The sequence below is a fragment of the Malus domestica genome, chromosome 15 (assembly GCF_042453785.1).
Source record: "Malus domestica chromosome 15, GDT2T_hap1".
Taxonomy (NCBI): domain Eukaryota; kingdom Viridiplantae; phylum Streptophyta; class Magnoliopsida; order Rosales; family Rosaceae; genus Malus; species Malus domestica.
Genome location: NC_091675.1, coordinates 33,551,091 through 33,568,723, shown reverse-complemented (window position 1 = coordinate 33,568,723; position 17,633 = coordinate 33,551,091). Strand labels below are relative to the sequence as shown.

General features: G+C 37.3%; 2 protein-coding genes across 2 annotated transcripts; one reads left to right on the top strand and one right to left on the bottom strand.

Moving 5' to 3' along the window:
• The first annotated feature begins 400 nt into the window (after positions 1-400).
• On the top strand, positions 401-9,927 carry LOC103401645 (calmodulin-binding transcription activator 3). The gene is made up of 13 exons (XM_008340359.4): positions 401-682; positions 2,033-2,152; positions 2,959-3,074; positions 3,932-4,020; positions 4,256-4,298; positions 4,802-5,009; positions 5,174-5,287; positions 5,414-5,739; positions 6,664-7,215; positions 7,327-8,018; positions 8,367-8,946; positions 9,090-9,413; positions 9,512-9,927. The coding sequence occupies exons 1-13, from the start codon at positions 643-645 to the stop codon at positions 9,632-9,634; spliced, it is 3,327 nt and encodes a 1,108-aa protein (XP_008338581.3). The 5' UTR covers positions 401-642; the 3' UTR covers positions 9,635-9,927.
• Positions 9,928-10,526: 599 nt separating this feature from the next.
• Positions 10,527-15,424, bottom strand: LOC103401646 (ubiquitin carboxyl-terminal hydrolase 3). The gene is made up of 6 exons (XM_008340360.4): positions 15,028-15,424; positions 13,804-13,920; positions 13,239-13,337; positions 12,349-12,537; positions 11,715-11,896; positions 10,527-11,297 (listed from the first exon to the last, which is right to left on the bottom strand). Exons 1-6 carry the CDS (start codon positions 15,142-15,144, stop codon positions 10,892-10,894), a joined length of 1,110 nt encoding a protein of 369 aa, XP_008338582.1. The 5' UTR covers positions 15,145-15,424; the 3' UTR covers positions 10,527-10,891.
• Between the last annotated feature and the right edge of the window lie 2,209 nt (positions 15,425-17,633).

Here is a 17,633-nt window from a genome sequence, read left to right as displayed (position 1 = left end):
TAATGAAGTTTTATTGGAGAAAAAAAAAGAAAGCAAAATCCTAGAAAGATCCCAAATTTTACGTCAAAAAAGTGGGCCAAAGTTATATCTCTATTAATTAAAGAAACAATTTTTGTTGACCAAAAGAGAGTGAAAAGACTACTTAGCCTTCTATCACAAAAACTAAATGATGGGCAATAATGTAATTTCATAAGTCTGAATTTTACTATTTTTTATTAAAACATCACCTGCATGTGATGTTAAAATATCTCTAATATCCAAAAAAAAAACCCCCCAAAAAAAACATTTCACTACTCCCACGTTCTCTCTCTTCCCTTCTCTTCTTCTCATTTTCTAAGAAAATGTGTAGGCAAATTCTAGTAGTTAAGTATGCACAGTCCTTATCATTCGTACACACAAACCGACGAGTCACAACTCACAACTCATCCAAAAAAAAAAAAAACCAAAATTACTGCCCTCCTTATTTCCATTCCATTTCTGCTGCAATTTTCTCACCTTTCTCAGAACCTTCCTTTATTTCCCTCCCATTTCTCCCTTTATTTGCAGTCTTCATCACACGCTTTTACCATTTCTCTGTACGCTCAAACTTCTTGTGTACGGGGTCTGAGTCTGAGTGAATCTCTTACAACCCACATCGAGTTCATGGAAGAGACGAAGCGTTACGGTCTTGGTAATCAATTGGGTAAGTTTTTGGGTTTTCTGTTGTTTCCTAGTTTTGGTGATAAAATATGAGATTTACTTGTAATCATGTGGTTTATTTTGTAAAAAAATTTGTATGTTTTGACAAACGATGGAAATGGTATTGAGAAGTGAAACAAAGTGTTCAATTCCTGCTACCCTAGACTGTTTTATTATCCAATCAGCGTCACAATTGAGTCTAGCCCCGTCTAGACTAGGGCTGGCTTGGTATTATTTTCTTATGGAAGGAGAAGAATTTCTCAATCTTCATTGGAAATCATAAGCTGCCAGCAAAGTAATCAATCGAGTACTAAACTAATTTATCCGAAATCACCTTGTGTAAAACTCTACTCTAATCTTATTATAGGGTGTTGAGTTGGAATCTTACAACTTAGAATCATGCTTTCAAATTTACATCCATGAACGCAGAATAGCATCAATTAAAGAAATAAGACAACAGCTTCCTAGTCAAAGCGTAGGTTTGTAGATCCTTTTTCAGCTTTCGTCTTGCGAAGCACCAGAAGTAGCCACTCACCAATTTGGAACTTACACTGCTCAATTGTCTGCTAGCTCTGGCATGGCACCAGCATCAACAATAGCAGCTAACTATTACTGACCCCTCTTACTTCTTTAGAAAATGACAATGGACCTCATCCCTCCATACTGTGTCCTCAAGAACAAAAACGAGGAAATTAGATTGTGGCTTGATGCTGTTTCTTTCATTTTGGCCAATCTAATTGCTTGAGAGAGTATGACATGGTAAATCGTCTCGTCCTTGCTCCTTATTTCTCTCTTAAGGTCACTAAGGAAGCTAGAAATTAAATAATGCTCCCTTTGCCCAACCATCATCAATCCATTCATTTTTAAAATATCTTTTGATAGTCGGTCACATTGTAGTCTTATTGCACCTTCTGGAATTCTCCTACTAAATTCTCAAAGCCCACTTCTACAAACCAAATGCACATGTCCTCTACAAACTCTTCCAAACTGTGGTTTCATTCCCCTCTTTGTAAATCTTGAAACATATGAAAATATTGGTGCGTCTGAGTATGCAAAAATGACATAAGGGGGTGGGTCAAATTGCACAGGTATGGATAGTTGGTCAAACTCTTCCGAACTGAATCTGTGAGATGATTATCTTTGAAGTTTTTCTCAACAAGTCTACCACTAGGTGAAGAGGAGAACATCCTGTAAATTATCTTCTCTTTTAGCTTTAAATCTGTCTATAATCATGACTCACTCTCGCTTGGTTGTTTTGTGGTTTGCTCATGACAGTGAATCAAGCATTATAATACTATTATCTATTTTATATATGGTATATGGATATTTACTAATATGATATACTTGGATGCAGATATTGCGCAGATACTCTTAGAAGCTAAACATCGTTGGCTACGCCCGGCTGAAATATGTGAAATTCTTCAAAATTATCAAAAATTTCAGATTGCTTCAGTGCCTGCAAATAAGCCACCGGGTATGATTTTTCAGCTGCATTGGATTTAGCAATAAATATTGTTATTGAAGTCTGTTCTTTTTATCACATAATAAAATATTAATTTGTAAGATTTCTTAACTCGGTTTTCTAATTTCTCAATTCTCTTGGAAGTTTCAAGGAGAGTGCGTTCTTGGTCTCACCCCAAACGCCTCCCCCTCCCTTCCTAAAAGTAATTGTAATGAAGCTTGTCTTTCAACTGGTATGTGTATAGTAATCTGTAAAATTTTCAACAGACATGGGCCAATTACTTTTCGGAAATTGCATGGTAGTCCCTCTGCTTGCACAATGATTTGATATGAGGGTAGGCCTGGTAGTTTTCTTTTTTAAAATTCCAACTCTGAAACATTCTAAAGCACATCAGGACATCTATTTTATGTTTTTTTTTTTGGTGCATCATTCTTTAAATATTCCTTTTGGGATATGTATCGAGCTTTCTTTTCATAAGGTTGTGACTAGGAATTAACTGATCGAGAGTAAGAGTTTATGTCAATTGGTACTTGTGTTAAGCAGCAGTCAAATCAGTATAACCATTTTTCCTTTCATTTCCGTCTGACATGAGAGTTGAGTCTTGTATTGTCTTTGGTTTGTTTTTAGTAGGCATTAATGGCATTCACTTTTGTACATAAAGGCTCACGATTTTCCGTTTTAAGGTCAGATATAATAGCATTTACACATTTTAAGTTTTATGAGATGTCTGCAGAAATTTGATTTGCAGCTTGCTTTGTTGTATTGTTGCATTTACCCTTGAATACCTACTGTGGCTTGATACACGTCATTTGTTTCAGGTGGATCTCTTTTTCTATTTGATCGGAAGGTGCTTAGATACTTCAGGAAAGATGGCCATAACTGGAGGAAGAAAAAAGATGGAAAGACAGTGAAGGAAGCCCATGAGAGACTTAAGGTAATCATCGAAGGATGGTGTAATAGGTTTTACAAAGCACATATAAATATATTATGACAATGTTTTGCATCAAAATTTGATTTAAGCATTTTTAAGAGCTATATTATGTTATAACTTTCTCCTGAAAATTATTTTATGACACAAGGATTTTGACCAAAAATAAGTAACATAAATACCAAACTTAATTAAATAGGAGAGAAGAACTCTGGTATAAGAGTGATGTTGGAGGCTCTGACATGTCGAATGTCAATAGCTACAATTTTGTGTGGTGGGCAGCTGAGGCTTAAGGAATCACAGTTGTTTTAAATTATATAAGGGTTATGCAATTATTTTTATTACGGATTCTTTGTAAAACAAAAAACTTTCATGTTAGGGATGCAAATTTATCGATCCCACCCTTGGTGTGCTTAAGATTTAGGCCACTCCAATATAGCCTCGTATTCAATCTATTTTATAGCTCACACGCATGGATTTACTTTTGGTCTAATCCGGGCTGTGACAGTTTGGTATACCTTGGTTGGAATTTCAAGACTAGTATTTCGCTTGAGCTCGAAAAATAGCTAGCCAAGTCTGTGTAGTCCAATCCTCAACTTTTTGTGGCTAGTTTGCACCCTTGTTTAATTCCAAAATTAAGTACAAGGACACACCAATGTCAAGGGAAAAGTTCATTGAATAAAAATTGCTGCTTAAGAAAGCAGAGGCGGAAAGAAATTTGGTTTAGAATTTCATTAAGTAGGTGGTAACAATTAGATGCTAAAGATTTCTCAAGTTTTTGTGGCTTGTGTCAAGAGTTAATTTGTTGACAAGGCCTTTGTTTTCAATCAAATTGGTTGAATAATAATTGAACATCCTTTCAGGCTGGAAGTGTTGATGTGCTGCACTGCTATTATGCACATGGAGAAGAAAATGAAAATTTCCAAAGACGCAGTTATTGGATGCTTGAAGAGTGAGTTATATGCTACAAATCTATCAAAGATTTTTGTTCTCAAGCCTTAGCAGTGTTTGTGGATGTGTTTGCAAGTACAAGCAGGCACCCACGGCTGCCTTTTCATTTTAATACCTGTCTAATAAAATTAAAGAAAACCCAAATGCAGTTAACATTTAGTCTCACATGCTAATGATTCAAGTAATTTATTGTGAAATTTTCTTTTCACATCTGACCTACTTGGTCATTGCTGCAGGGCTCTGCAACACATAGTTCTCGTCCACTACCGGGAAGTTAAGGTAATGCTTTATTCTGTTCATTTCATTCTTGTTGTTTGTGCAATAAGTTTCTGTGATTCTGCCAGCCTTTGGTTGTCATTTTGAGATCCTTTTGGACCCAAACTATCATAAGAGTTATTGTTATTCCATTTCAAGGTAAAGTGCATGTCATTTAAGAGCAACTGACCATTTTATATGTACTTTCCCTAGTGTATTTTTGAATACTTAAATTCAAGCTGTGATTCATGTGTGAATCAATGTTGAAATGTATTAATAAATTAGGCTCTTAGTGTCCAGAGAAAGAAGAGAAGTTCTTTCTTGGCTTTAGGTAAAATTTGGTCCACTTGCTTAGGTCCCAATTAATATGAAATAACCGTTCATCGATTAGTTCTTATGCTCATGCTATCTAGTGTTTTACCATAGGATATTTGTGCATCTATTTGTCATTTACATGATCCAACTTTTCATTTCTGTTATGGATCTCCATGTTCTGGGTTGTCTCATTTTCTGTATTACTTATTCAGGGAAATAGGACAAACTATAACCATATTCAAGGCACTGAAGAAGGTGTTCCTTATTCCCATGAAACTGAAGAAGTTGCCCTCAATTCTGAAATGGACAATTCTGTTTCTTCTAGTTTCAATCCAAGTAGTTTCCAAATGCGTTCCCAAGCTACTGACGCAACAAGCTTAAGTAGCGCTCAAGCATCAGAATTCGAAGATGCTGAATCAGGTGCGCTGTCCATTTCCGTTACTACAGTTTGTCAATAATTTCCTTTGTTTAATAAATATTTTGGAAGAATAAGTTCATTTTCCAGTTTTACCATATATATATATATATAATTTTTTTTTTCATGCAGTTATCTTTAAATTAACTTAACATGGTGCATGATACAGTATATAATCACCAAGCAAGTTCCCAGTTACAACCTTTTCTCGAATTACTACAGCCTAAGGCTGAGAAGACCAATGCTGGAGTATCTACTGCATTCTATCCGATGTCATTTTCAAGTAAACTTTTTCCTCCTATTTTCTAAATCTATGTTGTCTTTGTAAATGCATTGGTGCTTTTAAATATCTAGACGATTTTTTGAATTAAGTAGAATACCAAGTTCATGATAAAATCATTGAAAACAGATGAATATCAAGAAAAATTGTCAGCCATTCCTGGGGTGAATTTTAGTTCACACACTCAAGCATATAGGAAGGAAGATGTTAAAGATGCTGGCGTTACCTATGATCCCAGGAAAAATCTTAACTCAACATTATGGGATGGTGCCTTGGGGAATTTTACTACTGGCTTTCAACCTTTGCCTTTTCAGCCATCAATTTCAGCAACACATTCTGATTCAACGGGAATTATCTCTAAGCAAGAGAATGAGACGTTTGGGCACCTTTTCACAAACAATTTTGGTAAAAAGCAGATGTATGAGGATAGACCAAGGGTCCAACAAGGCTGGCAGGTAAGGGGAAGTTTACTTACACATTTAATGCTGTTGAAGCAAAAATTTTGAGTATAGGGCTTTGCCATTACAAGCTTGTGTAATAACTATTAAGGATGGACATTCACTAGTGAAAACTGGTGGAGCATGCATGAAGATTTTTTTTTCATCAGTTTAATATACTTGGATTAAAAGTTTTTTTCACCAGTTTTTTGTTTGAATTTTTAGAATTTTTTTACATGACAATATCAAAGATCACGGAAGCATATACTGATTCTGTTTGTGTTAGAAAACTATAGACAGGGTCAAACCTAATTAAGCATGGAGTTTGACAAGAATTTATGTCTCATTGCTTCCAACCACTCAAGCAAATTTTTGAGATGTCAGTTTTTCAATTATTTCTGTTATTTCCAAGTTTCTAGAACTTATTATGATGAGATTTTAAATTTTTTAATAAAAATTATCAATGTAATTAGAGTATAGGAATTGTATGGGCCTTGAAAGCTGGTACTTCTGCTAGTTATCCACGTATCTGGGATATCCAGACATCATCCTTTCAATTGGGAGTCATTTAATCATGTTGTTGGCAAAATGTGATGGTCTAGTGTGTTCGAAGTCTTCAACATCCTGTTTTCTTCACTTAAAAACTTTCTAGTGATGGTTATCATTGCCATATGCTTTCAAAGTCCTCGAATCCTGCATAATTATTTATAAAATCGTAGTTTGTTACTGGTAAGTTAAATAAATAAACAAATATATGTATGTAGTAATTGGTTATTTAAGCATACTCAGAATACCACAGTTTATGGAGGGTAGCTATTTGGGTTCTCCTTCCATTACTCTGGCACCCCTGCAACAGGTTTTATGGGGAGGCTGAGTATGGCTGTCCTTTATGTATTGTTTTTGCTTTTCCAAATTTCATACTTTGGTTTAACTTTCCAACAGACTTTGGAAGCCAACTCTTCTGGTTCATCCAGCTGGCCTGTGGATCAAAACTTGCATTCAAATACAGCATATGATGTCAGCACAAGGTTATATGAAGGAGTCCATGCTTCCAATTTACTCAATTCTCTGGTGTGCCATTTGGATTCTGATAAGACAAATGATTATTCTATGCCAAATGACCTTCAAATACAGCCTTCAAACCCTGAGCAAGAATATCATCTGAAGTCTATTTCGAAGAGAAATGAAACCATAGAGGGAAGCTACAAGCATGCTTTTGCTACAAAGCCTTTGTTAGATGAAGGCTTGAAGAAGCTTGACAGTTTCAACCGATGGATGAGTAAAGAACTAGGAGATGTGGATGAGACACAAACACAGTCCAATTCAGAGACCTACTGGGATACAGTTGAAAGTGAGAATGGGGTCGATGAATCCAGTGTTCCTCTTCAAGTACGCTTGGATAGCTATATGCTGGGGCCTTCTCTTTCCCAGGACCAGCTCTTTAGCATTATTGATTTCTCACCAAACTGGGCATATGAAAACTCTGAAATTAAGGTAAAGAGTTAACTTGGTCTTCCATATTCCTTGTTATACTTTTGTGTAAGAGTTGTCTTCAAGTTTCTCAAATATCATACAATTTTCTCATTGAGCCCTCAATTTATGCAGGTTCTGATCACAGGAAGATTCTTGAAGAGTCAAGAAGCAGAAAGTTGTAAGTGGTCATGCATGTTTGGGGAAGTTGAAGTTCCTGCTGAGGTTATAGCAGATGGTGTTCTTCGTTGTTATACTCCCATCCATAAGGCTGGGAGGATTCCTTTCTATGTGACATGTTCCAATAGGCTGGCGTGTAGTGAAATCAGGGAATTTGAATACCGAGTTGGCCAAATACCAGATTATGATGCGAAAGATGATTACACTGGCTGCACGAATGAAATATTAAATATGCGCTTTGGAAAATTACTGTCCTTAAGCTCTAGCTCTCCAACTTTTGATCCCACCAGCATAGCAGAGAATTCTGAGTTGATCAGTAAAATTGATTTGTTGTTGAAAAATGACAATGGTGAGTGGGACAGGATGCTACAACTTACGTCAGATGAGGACTTTTCCTTAGAGAGAGTAGAGGACCAGTTGCTTCAACAGTTACTTAAAGAGAAGTTGCGTGCATGGCTCTTGCAAAAGTTGGCTGCTGGTGGAAAAGGCCCTAGTGTACTAGACGAGGGTGGCCAAGGTGTATTACATTTTGGAGCTGCTCTTGGCTATGATTGGGTCTTACTGCCCACAATAACTGCCGGAGTCAGTGTCAATTTTCGTGATGTGGATGGATGGACAGCTCTTCACTGGGCAGCTTTTCATGGCAGGTGAGCACTGTAGAAAAATTTCTTTCATTTTTTGAACTTCCGTGCTGGTATGCTTTCCTTTCTATTCTTTCTTTCAGCATGCAGGCCACCAGCTACGGTCAATTGTTTGACTATAACCATCAACAATTTACTTGCTTAAAAAACATATTAAACAATTTACCATCTACGGTTTATGGCAAGAGAGTGCATTTACTTCTATACATCTGGATCAGATCGTTGTGCCAGGATTTTCTCAAATAAGACTGCTCTCAGAATCTTGCATCTTTGTTCTTGACTTATTAATTTGGTTTTATCTAATTTCAACTTGTTTGCTGTTTCATTTTCTTCTTTTCATGTAATTAATATCAGAGAGCGCACGGTTGCTTCCCTCATCTCTCTTGGTGCAGCTCCTGGATTATTAACAGATCCAAGAACCAAATATCCTGCTGGAAGAACACCTGCAGACCTAGCTTCTGCACAGGGCCACAAGGGAATTGCTGGTTATCTTGCAGAATCTACTTTGAGTGACCACCTTTCATTTCTTAATTTGGATATCAAGGAAGGCAATAATGCTGAGATTTCAGGAGCCAAAGCAGTAGAAACAGTTTCAGAACAAATCGCAACTCCTATCGGGAATGGGGATTTAACGGGTGGGCTTTCCCTGAGGGATTCTTTAACCGCTGTCTGTAATGCTACCCAAGCTGCTGCTCGTATTCATCAAGTGCTCAGGGTAAAATCTTTCCAGCGGAAGCAGTTGAAAGAATTTGGTAGTGATAATTTTGGAATTTCAGATGAAGATGCTCTATCACTCATTGCAGTTAAGTCGCATAAGCCAGGGAAACGTGATGAGCATGTGGATGCTGCTGCAATTCGAATACAAAATAAGTTCCGTAGTTGGAAGGGTAGAAAAGATTATTTGATAATCCGACAACGTATTGTCAAAATTCAGGTACGTTGCCATGATTCTCTTTGTTAATATGATTTGTGGTCGATTCGATTTTTGAGGCATTTAATCTTCTCCATGTTTCCCCCTTAAATTGTTCTGTGCTCAAATCCATTCTTGAAATCGAACTTCGACCTTCTTGATAACAGGCTCATGTAAGAGGCCACCAGGTGAGAAAAAACTACAGAAAGATAGTCTGGTCCGTAGGAATTGTGGAGAAGATAATTTTGCGTTGGAGACGAAAAGGAAGTGGATTGCGTGGGTTCAAGCCAGAAGCACTTGCTGAGCCTCCCAGCATGCAAGCTTCATCCTCGAAGGATGATGATTACGATGTACTGAAAGAAGGAAGGAAGCAAACAGAGCAAAGGTTGCAAAAGGCGCTTGCTAGGGTGAAGTCCATGATTCAATATCCCGAGGCAAGAGATCAATACAGTCGGCTGCTTAATGTTGTCACTGAGATACAGGAAACCAAGGTAAAGCATTTATGTCCGCGTTGGTGGTTTGTTTGGATTTTGAATCTACTTTATAAGTCTGACTGGTTTTTTGTTGAACTTCAATTGATGTTATGCAGGTGGTATACGACAGTAGTATGAATAGTTCAGATGGGAGAGCTGATATGGATGACGACCTCGTAGATATTGCAGCATTGTTGGATGAAGACGATGTTTGCATGCCTACAGCAGCTCCAGAGTGATCAATATCCGGTTCACCGTACGTATCCTCTTGTAAAATCTGTAGGGGCATTAGTTGTTCCCGAGTAGGTATGAATGTCTTAATGCTGTTTTAAATTTTTAGGGAAAAAAAAAAATTCTATCTAAGAAAGTTGAAGTTCAATGCATCTTTGTCTTGGATTGAAGCTTCGGAAAGTTCGAATTGAGCAGAAAAGTCGGAACAGAAGGGAAATAATTTGATTGCTGGTCCGATTAGTAAGGATTACCGATAGATTAGCAACTAAATTCTCAATGTTTGATTGCCTTGGCTTCTTAACTTATTGTTTGTTTACACCGACAAAGTCAAGAAAAACCTTTGAAAATTTTCAAAATTGGACCTTGGACATTTAATAGTTCCAAATAGAATCTCCTTGGAAGATCTTTTGGCTCATGATAGCCTTTGTCGGTCCCTTAAAAAACTTTGGGTATCAGGTTAGCTATTATTTGTTTCTAGCGATTCATGTGGCATTACCAAATGATACGTGTCTTGGATAAGAATCTATATCGCGCTAGAAAACCCTTATTGACGATCTTTTACTTTGACAACTTATTTTTGTTTTTAACAAAACTTTAACTATTATGAAGGAGAGTTCGAAACTATTACAATAATTTGAGAAAGGAACGAAGTTTTGAAGGTTTGTGTAGAAGTCCAACATCCTAGCCACTAGGATATTGGACCACCTTCCTCAAACAATGTCATGTTACATTGAATTAAATTTGCAAAAGCCATATCCTGTTACATCGAATTCAGGTAAAAAACAAATTCATTGACAACAAGAGAATCAAGTACCAAGTTTTTGCTTAGTATAAACTATAATCACAAAACACCTGCATAATTGAAGCCGCAAAACAGAATTAACGTACACAAGGAGAAAATAGCGATGAGCAAATTCCGATTTCATGGCATTTATAGTGTTTAATGTTCTCGACCGTGACAACCACTTACTGTCTGAAATTTCCGACCATATAGCATATACACTACCCTTTTCCTTATTGTTAAAACGATAAAAGAAAGGAAAAAACGAAAAGGAGGATGGTCTGCTTCCACCATCCGCTGTACATCCGGACCACCTAGGTATACATTTTTCACCACCCATATCATCTCATTGACATTTGACAGCTCTTCCACAGGTCGAAAAGGGGGGAAACCGAAAAAAAGAGAAAAGGTAAACACAAAAACAGACGCGAAAAAGTCCAAATGATTAGAAATACCCAACCATCTTAAATCCCGAGCCGTCTTCTTAACTCTTGTTACTGGTGCCGAGGCTCTCGTAGAACAAGATGTATCCATGATCTGTGTTACTTGAATACTCCTGTGCTGATCCGAAGAAAGTTTGCACTGCAGACTCATCAATCATTTCCACATTTTCATCATCAAAAAATAACCAGTGGTTATGGCTTTTCACAAGGCTAACATAGTGTCCATGGTTTGGCCCGCTGCCAACATGGACAACCACAGCAAATAGAGAATACTCAGATTCTGCATCCTCAACTGTGTTACTCAGCTTCAGCTCTAGTGGGAATACTACCCGATAAGATAGCTTCTTGTAACGGCCAAGCTGCTCGATGTACTTAAACCGTTTAAGATGGATAACCAGGATGTGAGGTGGCTTTTTTATCTTCATCCTCTTCTGCGCTTCTTGCAAACTGCATATCATCACGAAAAGCTTAACTTGTCAGCTATCAGGCGGGCAAAGGGGATTCTTACTATATAAAAAATGGAAGCTCTGGATTTTACCCCCAATATTATCATGTGTACGCACAGAAACCATCCCCTATTATTTAGGAATCATCAAATACCAAAAAAGGTGCTTAGTTTTGTTCTTTTGAGAATGGACAACAAACCACAAATTTTCTTTAGTGAGCGATAGTGATTTCCAAAATACTCTCCAAAGTTCAGATCAATATCTAGATTTTATGCTTAGCACTTTGCGGTAACCAGGATAAGCACAATGGTATCCATGGTAATAACCCCTCCACACTTTATCAGTGAAACCAGAATAGTGCGAATCATATATTAACAAAGGGAAGAATATGAATAAAATCTGAGTGAAGGAGATCCACCTGCAGCACTTGTCGCAAAAAAATTTGTCCTCGGCATTTAATGTCTCTGTGGAACTGAAGTTTTTCAAACAGCTCGTTATTGAACTGTTCTGTTCAATATCCAGGCTCAAGTCCAAAAATATTTCATCTCTTGCAGTCACTGTCTCACACCGTAAGCACCTTGTTTCATTGGTGAGTATACCCTGACTCGAATAGCCATTGAATATTATGAGATTCTTAGTAACAGAAGCAAAGAGAAAGATTTCTGTTATTGTATGACAATGTAAAATGCAAAGGTAACAAATTAATAAGCAGTCAAACATCAGCCACAACATTAAGTATTTGGCCTTTTCTTTCTAAGAGAAGTTGATTGTTTTGATAAGACAAAGGAGGGGTAAAAGTAAAGCATGGGAACCGATAACATGTTTAATTCACGACAATCAACTTCTCTTATCAAAACAATCAACTTCTCTTAGAAACTCTATAGATGACAGAAACTCTCAGCAAAACGTCTAATATAAAAATGAGCAAGCAATTCAACAAAATATAAATACATGCATGCATTAGAAAGGAACATGGTGAGCTTATCACATAAACTTAAGAATTAAACACAAGGAAACTGGTATGGTTATATGACTTTGCAGAGCTAGATCACCTGAAAATTTTTGTGCACCCAGGTAACTAAGGGATCTTTATGAGTACCATTGGCCTGAACATTCTTTGGACCATTTCCCATTTTTTCAGGAGGTGAAGTAGTTTCTTGATCACTTTTTGCAGCTTGGGCTTCTTTCTCCAGTATGTCGACAAGTTCATTTAACAAAAAATTTAAGAATTCATGAGCATCCTACAAAACAGAATAAAAAAGATGGAAAACATTAGTCATATGTAATATCATATTTGTGTAATAAATCAATGAGAACTGAAAATATTTTAGCAACAAGTCAGGATATATGTAAGTAACATTCTCTTCAACTTTTCAAAGAAAGATTTGAGAACAATGTAACAAGGAATGCACCGATATAACAGGAGGAACATCACATATAAAAATTATGTAACAGAAAAGGCATTTGCGACTACATTCACAAACCTTGCACGAAATAAAGAAACTTCTGTAAAAACCCCACAAGAAAAATTTGGCCATCTATGTCAAACATTAAAAAATGTCACGACCAAACTCTATAAGACCAAAACCGTGAGTTTTCAACTATTTCTCTACTTGTCAAAATAATTTATGGTTTACAGAGAGTTCCAGCTATACACATCCAATTGAAATCGCTTTATTTAATTTTCATCACAGACAGTTGAATTATACATATGACTTCAAACACACAATGGATCAGAAGGCTAAATGACATACGTTTAACTTCCAAATGGCAGCCGCCACAAGGCTTGTGCTCAAGCTTTCAATGGATAATAATGCATTTTTCTAATTAGTATATACTACTTCCAATTATAAAAAATTATCAATGTTTCAGATATATAAATTTCTAGAAAGTTGCATACACAGAAGAAAAAACATTTCGGTTGTTTGAAGGAAAGACAGACCTGGTGCATATAGCTACGGAAAAGCTCATTTTGTTTCTTCAATCTTTGTACGAAACGCTTTGGAGCAATGACGCCTGTTTTCTTCTTTTGTGAACTTATCTACAACAAAGGAATAACCAACTGTTGGTCCCAGCACCGTGACTAAAACAATGGACAAGAACATATGTTCCATGGCATGAACACCACTTAGGAAACTAGCATCACATGTTTGTAGAATTTGTTGCAGAATATTCAAGAGCCATATATACTAGGCTGGCTTCAATCTTCATTCTTGTATATGAGATAAAACAAAAATGGTTTTGATAGGTAAACACGGGAAAGAAAAACCTGTTATTCCAAGAATACACCTTCATGTATTTGGCAATCAATAAATCTTTCCCGTAACAAAAGCATGGTAGAACAGCAGAGTAGGGAGGGCCTTACGGTTACAGTGACATCCCAGAAATAGAAAGGAGGTACCAAAAGATAGTACATAAAGAAATAAAGAGCAGCCCTGACATGCCAAATCCCACTTGAGTTGACAAATTTAGGTACAAATACGATATATATCTAGTATAGTTGTCACCTGTGTAAACAAGTCTGCTAAGCATGTCAAGAGATTTTCTTCTGCATCCCCAGCACTTTTGTTGCTGGAATAATATTCTAGCAACTGCTCGCGAAATGGAACACAAAAATAAAGTGCCTGCATGAAAAATAAAAAAGGATATCGGGTGGTGATTACTTTAGAGAGAATGGTTTCCAACAATCTAAAAAGGATAAGGGCAGATGTTACTCTCAGAGTTCGATATTGCTTAGGTCACCCAGAGCCCTAAATGAGAAAGGCAATAAATAATGTTTTTATCCATTTTTGAAATAGACATATTTAGTTGGAATATCAGCACTAATGTTTCCAGAATACATGGAATAAAGATAGATGTGGGGAAGATACTGATGGTCCAACAAAATCTCAATTGGACGATAGATGTGTTGAAAGACCATGTCAATAACCCCATCTTGAAGCATCCAAGTTCAAAGTGAACACTACGAATACCATCTAAAATAATGAGTCAAGACTAAAAATGCAAGCCAAGTACCTAGCCTAGACACTCTTAACCATATTTGATGAACACTTTCTTGTTGAATACATGAGCCCATTAAACAAGGTAATGTTTCTCAGTTTCCAGAGAGAACTTCAGAAACAGATTTAATGACATGTTCATGTCGACATTAAATTTAATAATTACCCAGTAATCTTAATCTAAAGAATCTCAATTCCACTAAATTGGAAATATATGAGTGTCTAAAAGGCATTTACCCAGTGCTTATCCATTCAGACAAACAAAACTGACGCCGGTCATTGCATGGTGCACTAACATTTCAACAAGTTCACCCGGAACCCAGAAATAAAATTTTGAGCACCACCGGAAAACTGAACAGAAAAGCAGAAAATGCTAACATAGTGAAATTGCTGATAACCTTATGCTGCAGACGGTTAATGTTACTAAAGAATGCTACAATAATCTCTACCCCAAACCAAGCACCTGCTCAACTAGCTAACAAGTCAAAGCTGAACGACCATAAATAGCCACAAAACGCCACCTAATTGGGCATGCTGAACTACAATATCCAATCCAATTTACTAAACTTTTCGCCATTACTCAACTTCAAAACATCCACAGCTCAAAATTTACATATGCTGCACGTAATTCTCGTTCTACCACAAAATTTACAGAATTTCTATAAAATCAGAACCCTAATTTCAAAATTTCACTAATAAAACGATTGAATTTGGAGGATGCAGAATCGAAACCTGCAAAACGCTATTACAATAGCAAGTGTTGCCGAAATTCTCAAGTCCAAAGTATCGCTCGCCTTCCGGAAACTGGTCGCCGAGAGCCTTCTCGAGTTTGGACCCCGCAGCACCCATCAGACCCAGTCAATACACAATTTAGAATATAGCCGACGACTCAGATCCTCTCTCCGATTCAAGTCAACGATTCACATCCATGGACAACTGAGTCGCTAACCGAGTTGCTCTGTGCGTGTGTGTGTGTTTGAATTGTTAGGGTTTTGTTCGGAAGTGGAGCTTGCCAAGAATGAAGGTTGAGTTTCATGAGAGAGGGGAGGAAGGGGAACAAAGGAAGTGAGAAAATTACTGAAATTAATAAATCAACAGATAAATGGTGGAGGTAAATTGAATTGAATTTATTTTTTATGAATTATAAATTGAATTGATTATTATTCAAGAGAAAGTGATGTAGAAAGACTAGATTACCCCTCGACTAAAAGATAAATGATTAGTTCCAAAACAACACTTTCAAACGTTTTAAATGCACTTTCTAACGAGCCCTTAAGAAATATTAGGCCGAAAATAGCTGGTGGCCTGTTTTCTAGGTCCTTCGGTTGGAGATGGCTGAAAATAGCCCGAAAACCGTCTCCAACCGAGGGCTAGGTTAAAGGGCTTGTGGGCTCCACTAGACAAAAAAGGGCCAAACGGCCAACTGGCCCTGGGCTGGGCCACAATTTGAATGCAACGGTAACTAGCTAACGTCAACTAGTCGTTATTTTTTATTTTTTTACAGTTTTTTTAAAATTCTATTTTTTCCTATAACTTCCTAAACCATTAAAACAACATTAAATAACATTAAAAAAATGATGCTAGATTAAATGATGTTTTAATGTTGTTAGGAACTTGTTTTAATGTTGTTAAGAACAAACAACCTCATGTTATTTATTATGCCTCTAGGACATTAAATGATGCTCAATTAAATTACTCCACCACTGAAAAAGAATTACTTGCTGTGGTATTTGCATTAGATAAGTTCCGATCATACTTACTTGGTACTAAAGTTATTATTTTTACTGATCATGCAGCTCTCAAGTATTTACTCACAAAAAAAGAGGCCAAGCCTAGACTAATTCGATGGATGTTGCTTCTACAAGAGTTTGACATTGAGATTCGGGATAAGAAGGGCGTGGAGAATGTGGTGGCTGACCACCTAAGTCGAATGGTGCATGAGGAAGCATCGCCAATTTCTGAAACCTTCCCCGATGAGCAACTAATGTCTATCCAGGTAAGTGAGCCTTGGTACGCGGATTTGGTGAATTATTTGGTGACTAAACAAGTTCCTAGCACCCTAAACAAATTCCAACGTGATAAACTTAAAAAGGATGCTAGATTTTATGTTTGGGATGACCCATACTTGTGGAAATATTGTTCAGATCAGGTTATAAGAAGATGTGTGCATGAATCAGATTTTCACTCAATTTTAAGTTTTTGTCACACATATGCATGTGGGGGTCACTTTGGCACCCAAAGGACAGCTTTTAAGGTTCTTGAATGTGGTTTTTATTGGCCTACTTTGTTTAAAGATGCTAGAACCTTCTGTTTAACATGTGATCGCTGCCAAAGGACAGGTAATATTAGCCAAAAAGATCAAATGCCGCAGGTACCCATCTTTGTTGTTGAAATCTTTGATGTTTGGGGTATCGATTTTATGGGTCATTTTCCTTCATCTTTTGGTTTCACCTACATATTACTTGCCGTTGATTATGTTTCAAAGTGGGTGGAAGCGAAAGCCACTCGAACTAACGATTCTAAAGTTGTGGCAGATTTTGTGAAAACTAATATCTTTTCTAGATTTGGGATGCCTAGGGTGCTAATCAGTGATGGAGGGTCTCATTTTTACAACCGTACCATTGGGGCATTACTCAAGAAGTATCATGTGACGCATAAGGTTTCCACACCTTACCACCCCCAAACCAATGGCCAAGCCGAGGTATCTAATCGTGAGATCAAACAGATTTTGGAGAAGACCGTTGGGCCAAATAGAAAAGATTGGAGCTTACGGCTGGATGATGCACTATGGGCGTATCGAACGGCTTACAAGACCCCCATTGGTATGTCTCCTTTTCGACTTGTGTATGGCAAGCCTTGCCATCTTCCCGTGGAATTAGAACATAGAGCTCATTGGGCCATCAAGACCTTCAATTTGAATGTGGACCAAGCTGGAATTCATCGAAAGCTTCAATTGAGTGAACTTGATGAGATAAGGCATGAAGCTTATGAGAATGCTAGAATTTACAAAGAGAAGACCACGGCATTCCATGATAAGATGCTTCGAGGCAAGACTTTCGAAATTGGGCAGAAAGTGTTGTTGTTCAACTCCCGCCTTCGTCTATTCCCTGGAAAGTTACGTTCCAAATGGGTTGGCCCGTTTGTTGTTACTAATCTTTTTGTGCATGGTGCAGTCCAAATTAAGAGCTTGAGAACCGGGCAAGAATTCAAAGTGAATGGACATCGCTTGAAGCCATACTACGAGAACTTTGTGGAGCATGTTGTGGAGGAGATCCCACTGCATGTCGTGGGTTCCAAGGAGAAGTGAAGGTGTTCATCGTCCGGCTGGAAGACGTTAA

Bases quoted from the DNA above. Each gene is read 5' to 3' on its own strand.
- LOC103401646 (XM_008340360.4), bottom strand. From the start codon at position 15,144: ATGGGTGCTGCGGGGTCCAAACTCGAGAAGGCTCTCGGCGACCAGTTT. The intron at 13,921-15,027 runs GTTTCGATTCTG...TTTTTCATGCAG, and splicing joins ATTGTAATAGCGTTTTGCAG to GCACTTTATTTTTGTGTTCC. The intron at 11,298-11,714 runs GTGGATCTCCTT...GATGATATGCAG, and splicing joins TTTTGCGACAAGTGCTGCAG to TTTGCAAGAAGCGCAGAAGA.
- LOC103401645 (XM_008340359.4), top strand. From the start codon at position 643: ATGGAAGAGACGAAGCGTTACGGTCTTGGTAATCAATTGG. The intron at 3,075-3,931 runs GTAATCATCGAA...ACATCCTTTCAG, and splicing joins AAGCCCATGAGAGACTTAAG to GCTGGAAGTGTTGATGTGCT. The intron at 4,299-4,801 runs GTAATGCTTTAT...TTACTTATTCAG, and splicing joins TCCACTACCGGGAAGTTAAG to GGAAATAGGACAAACTATAA.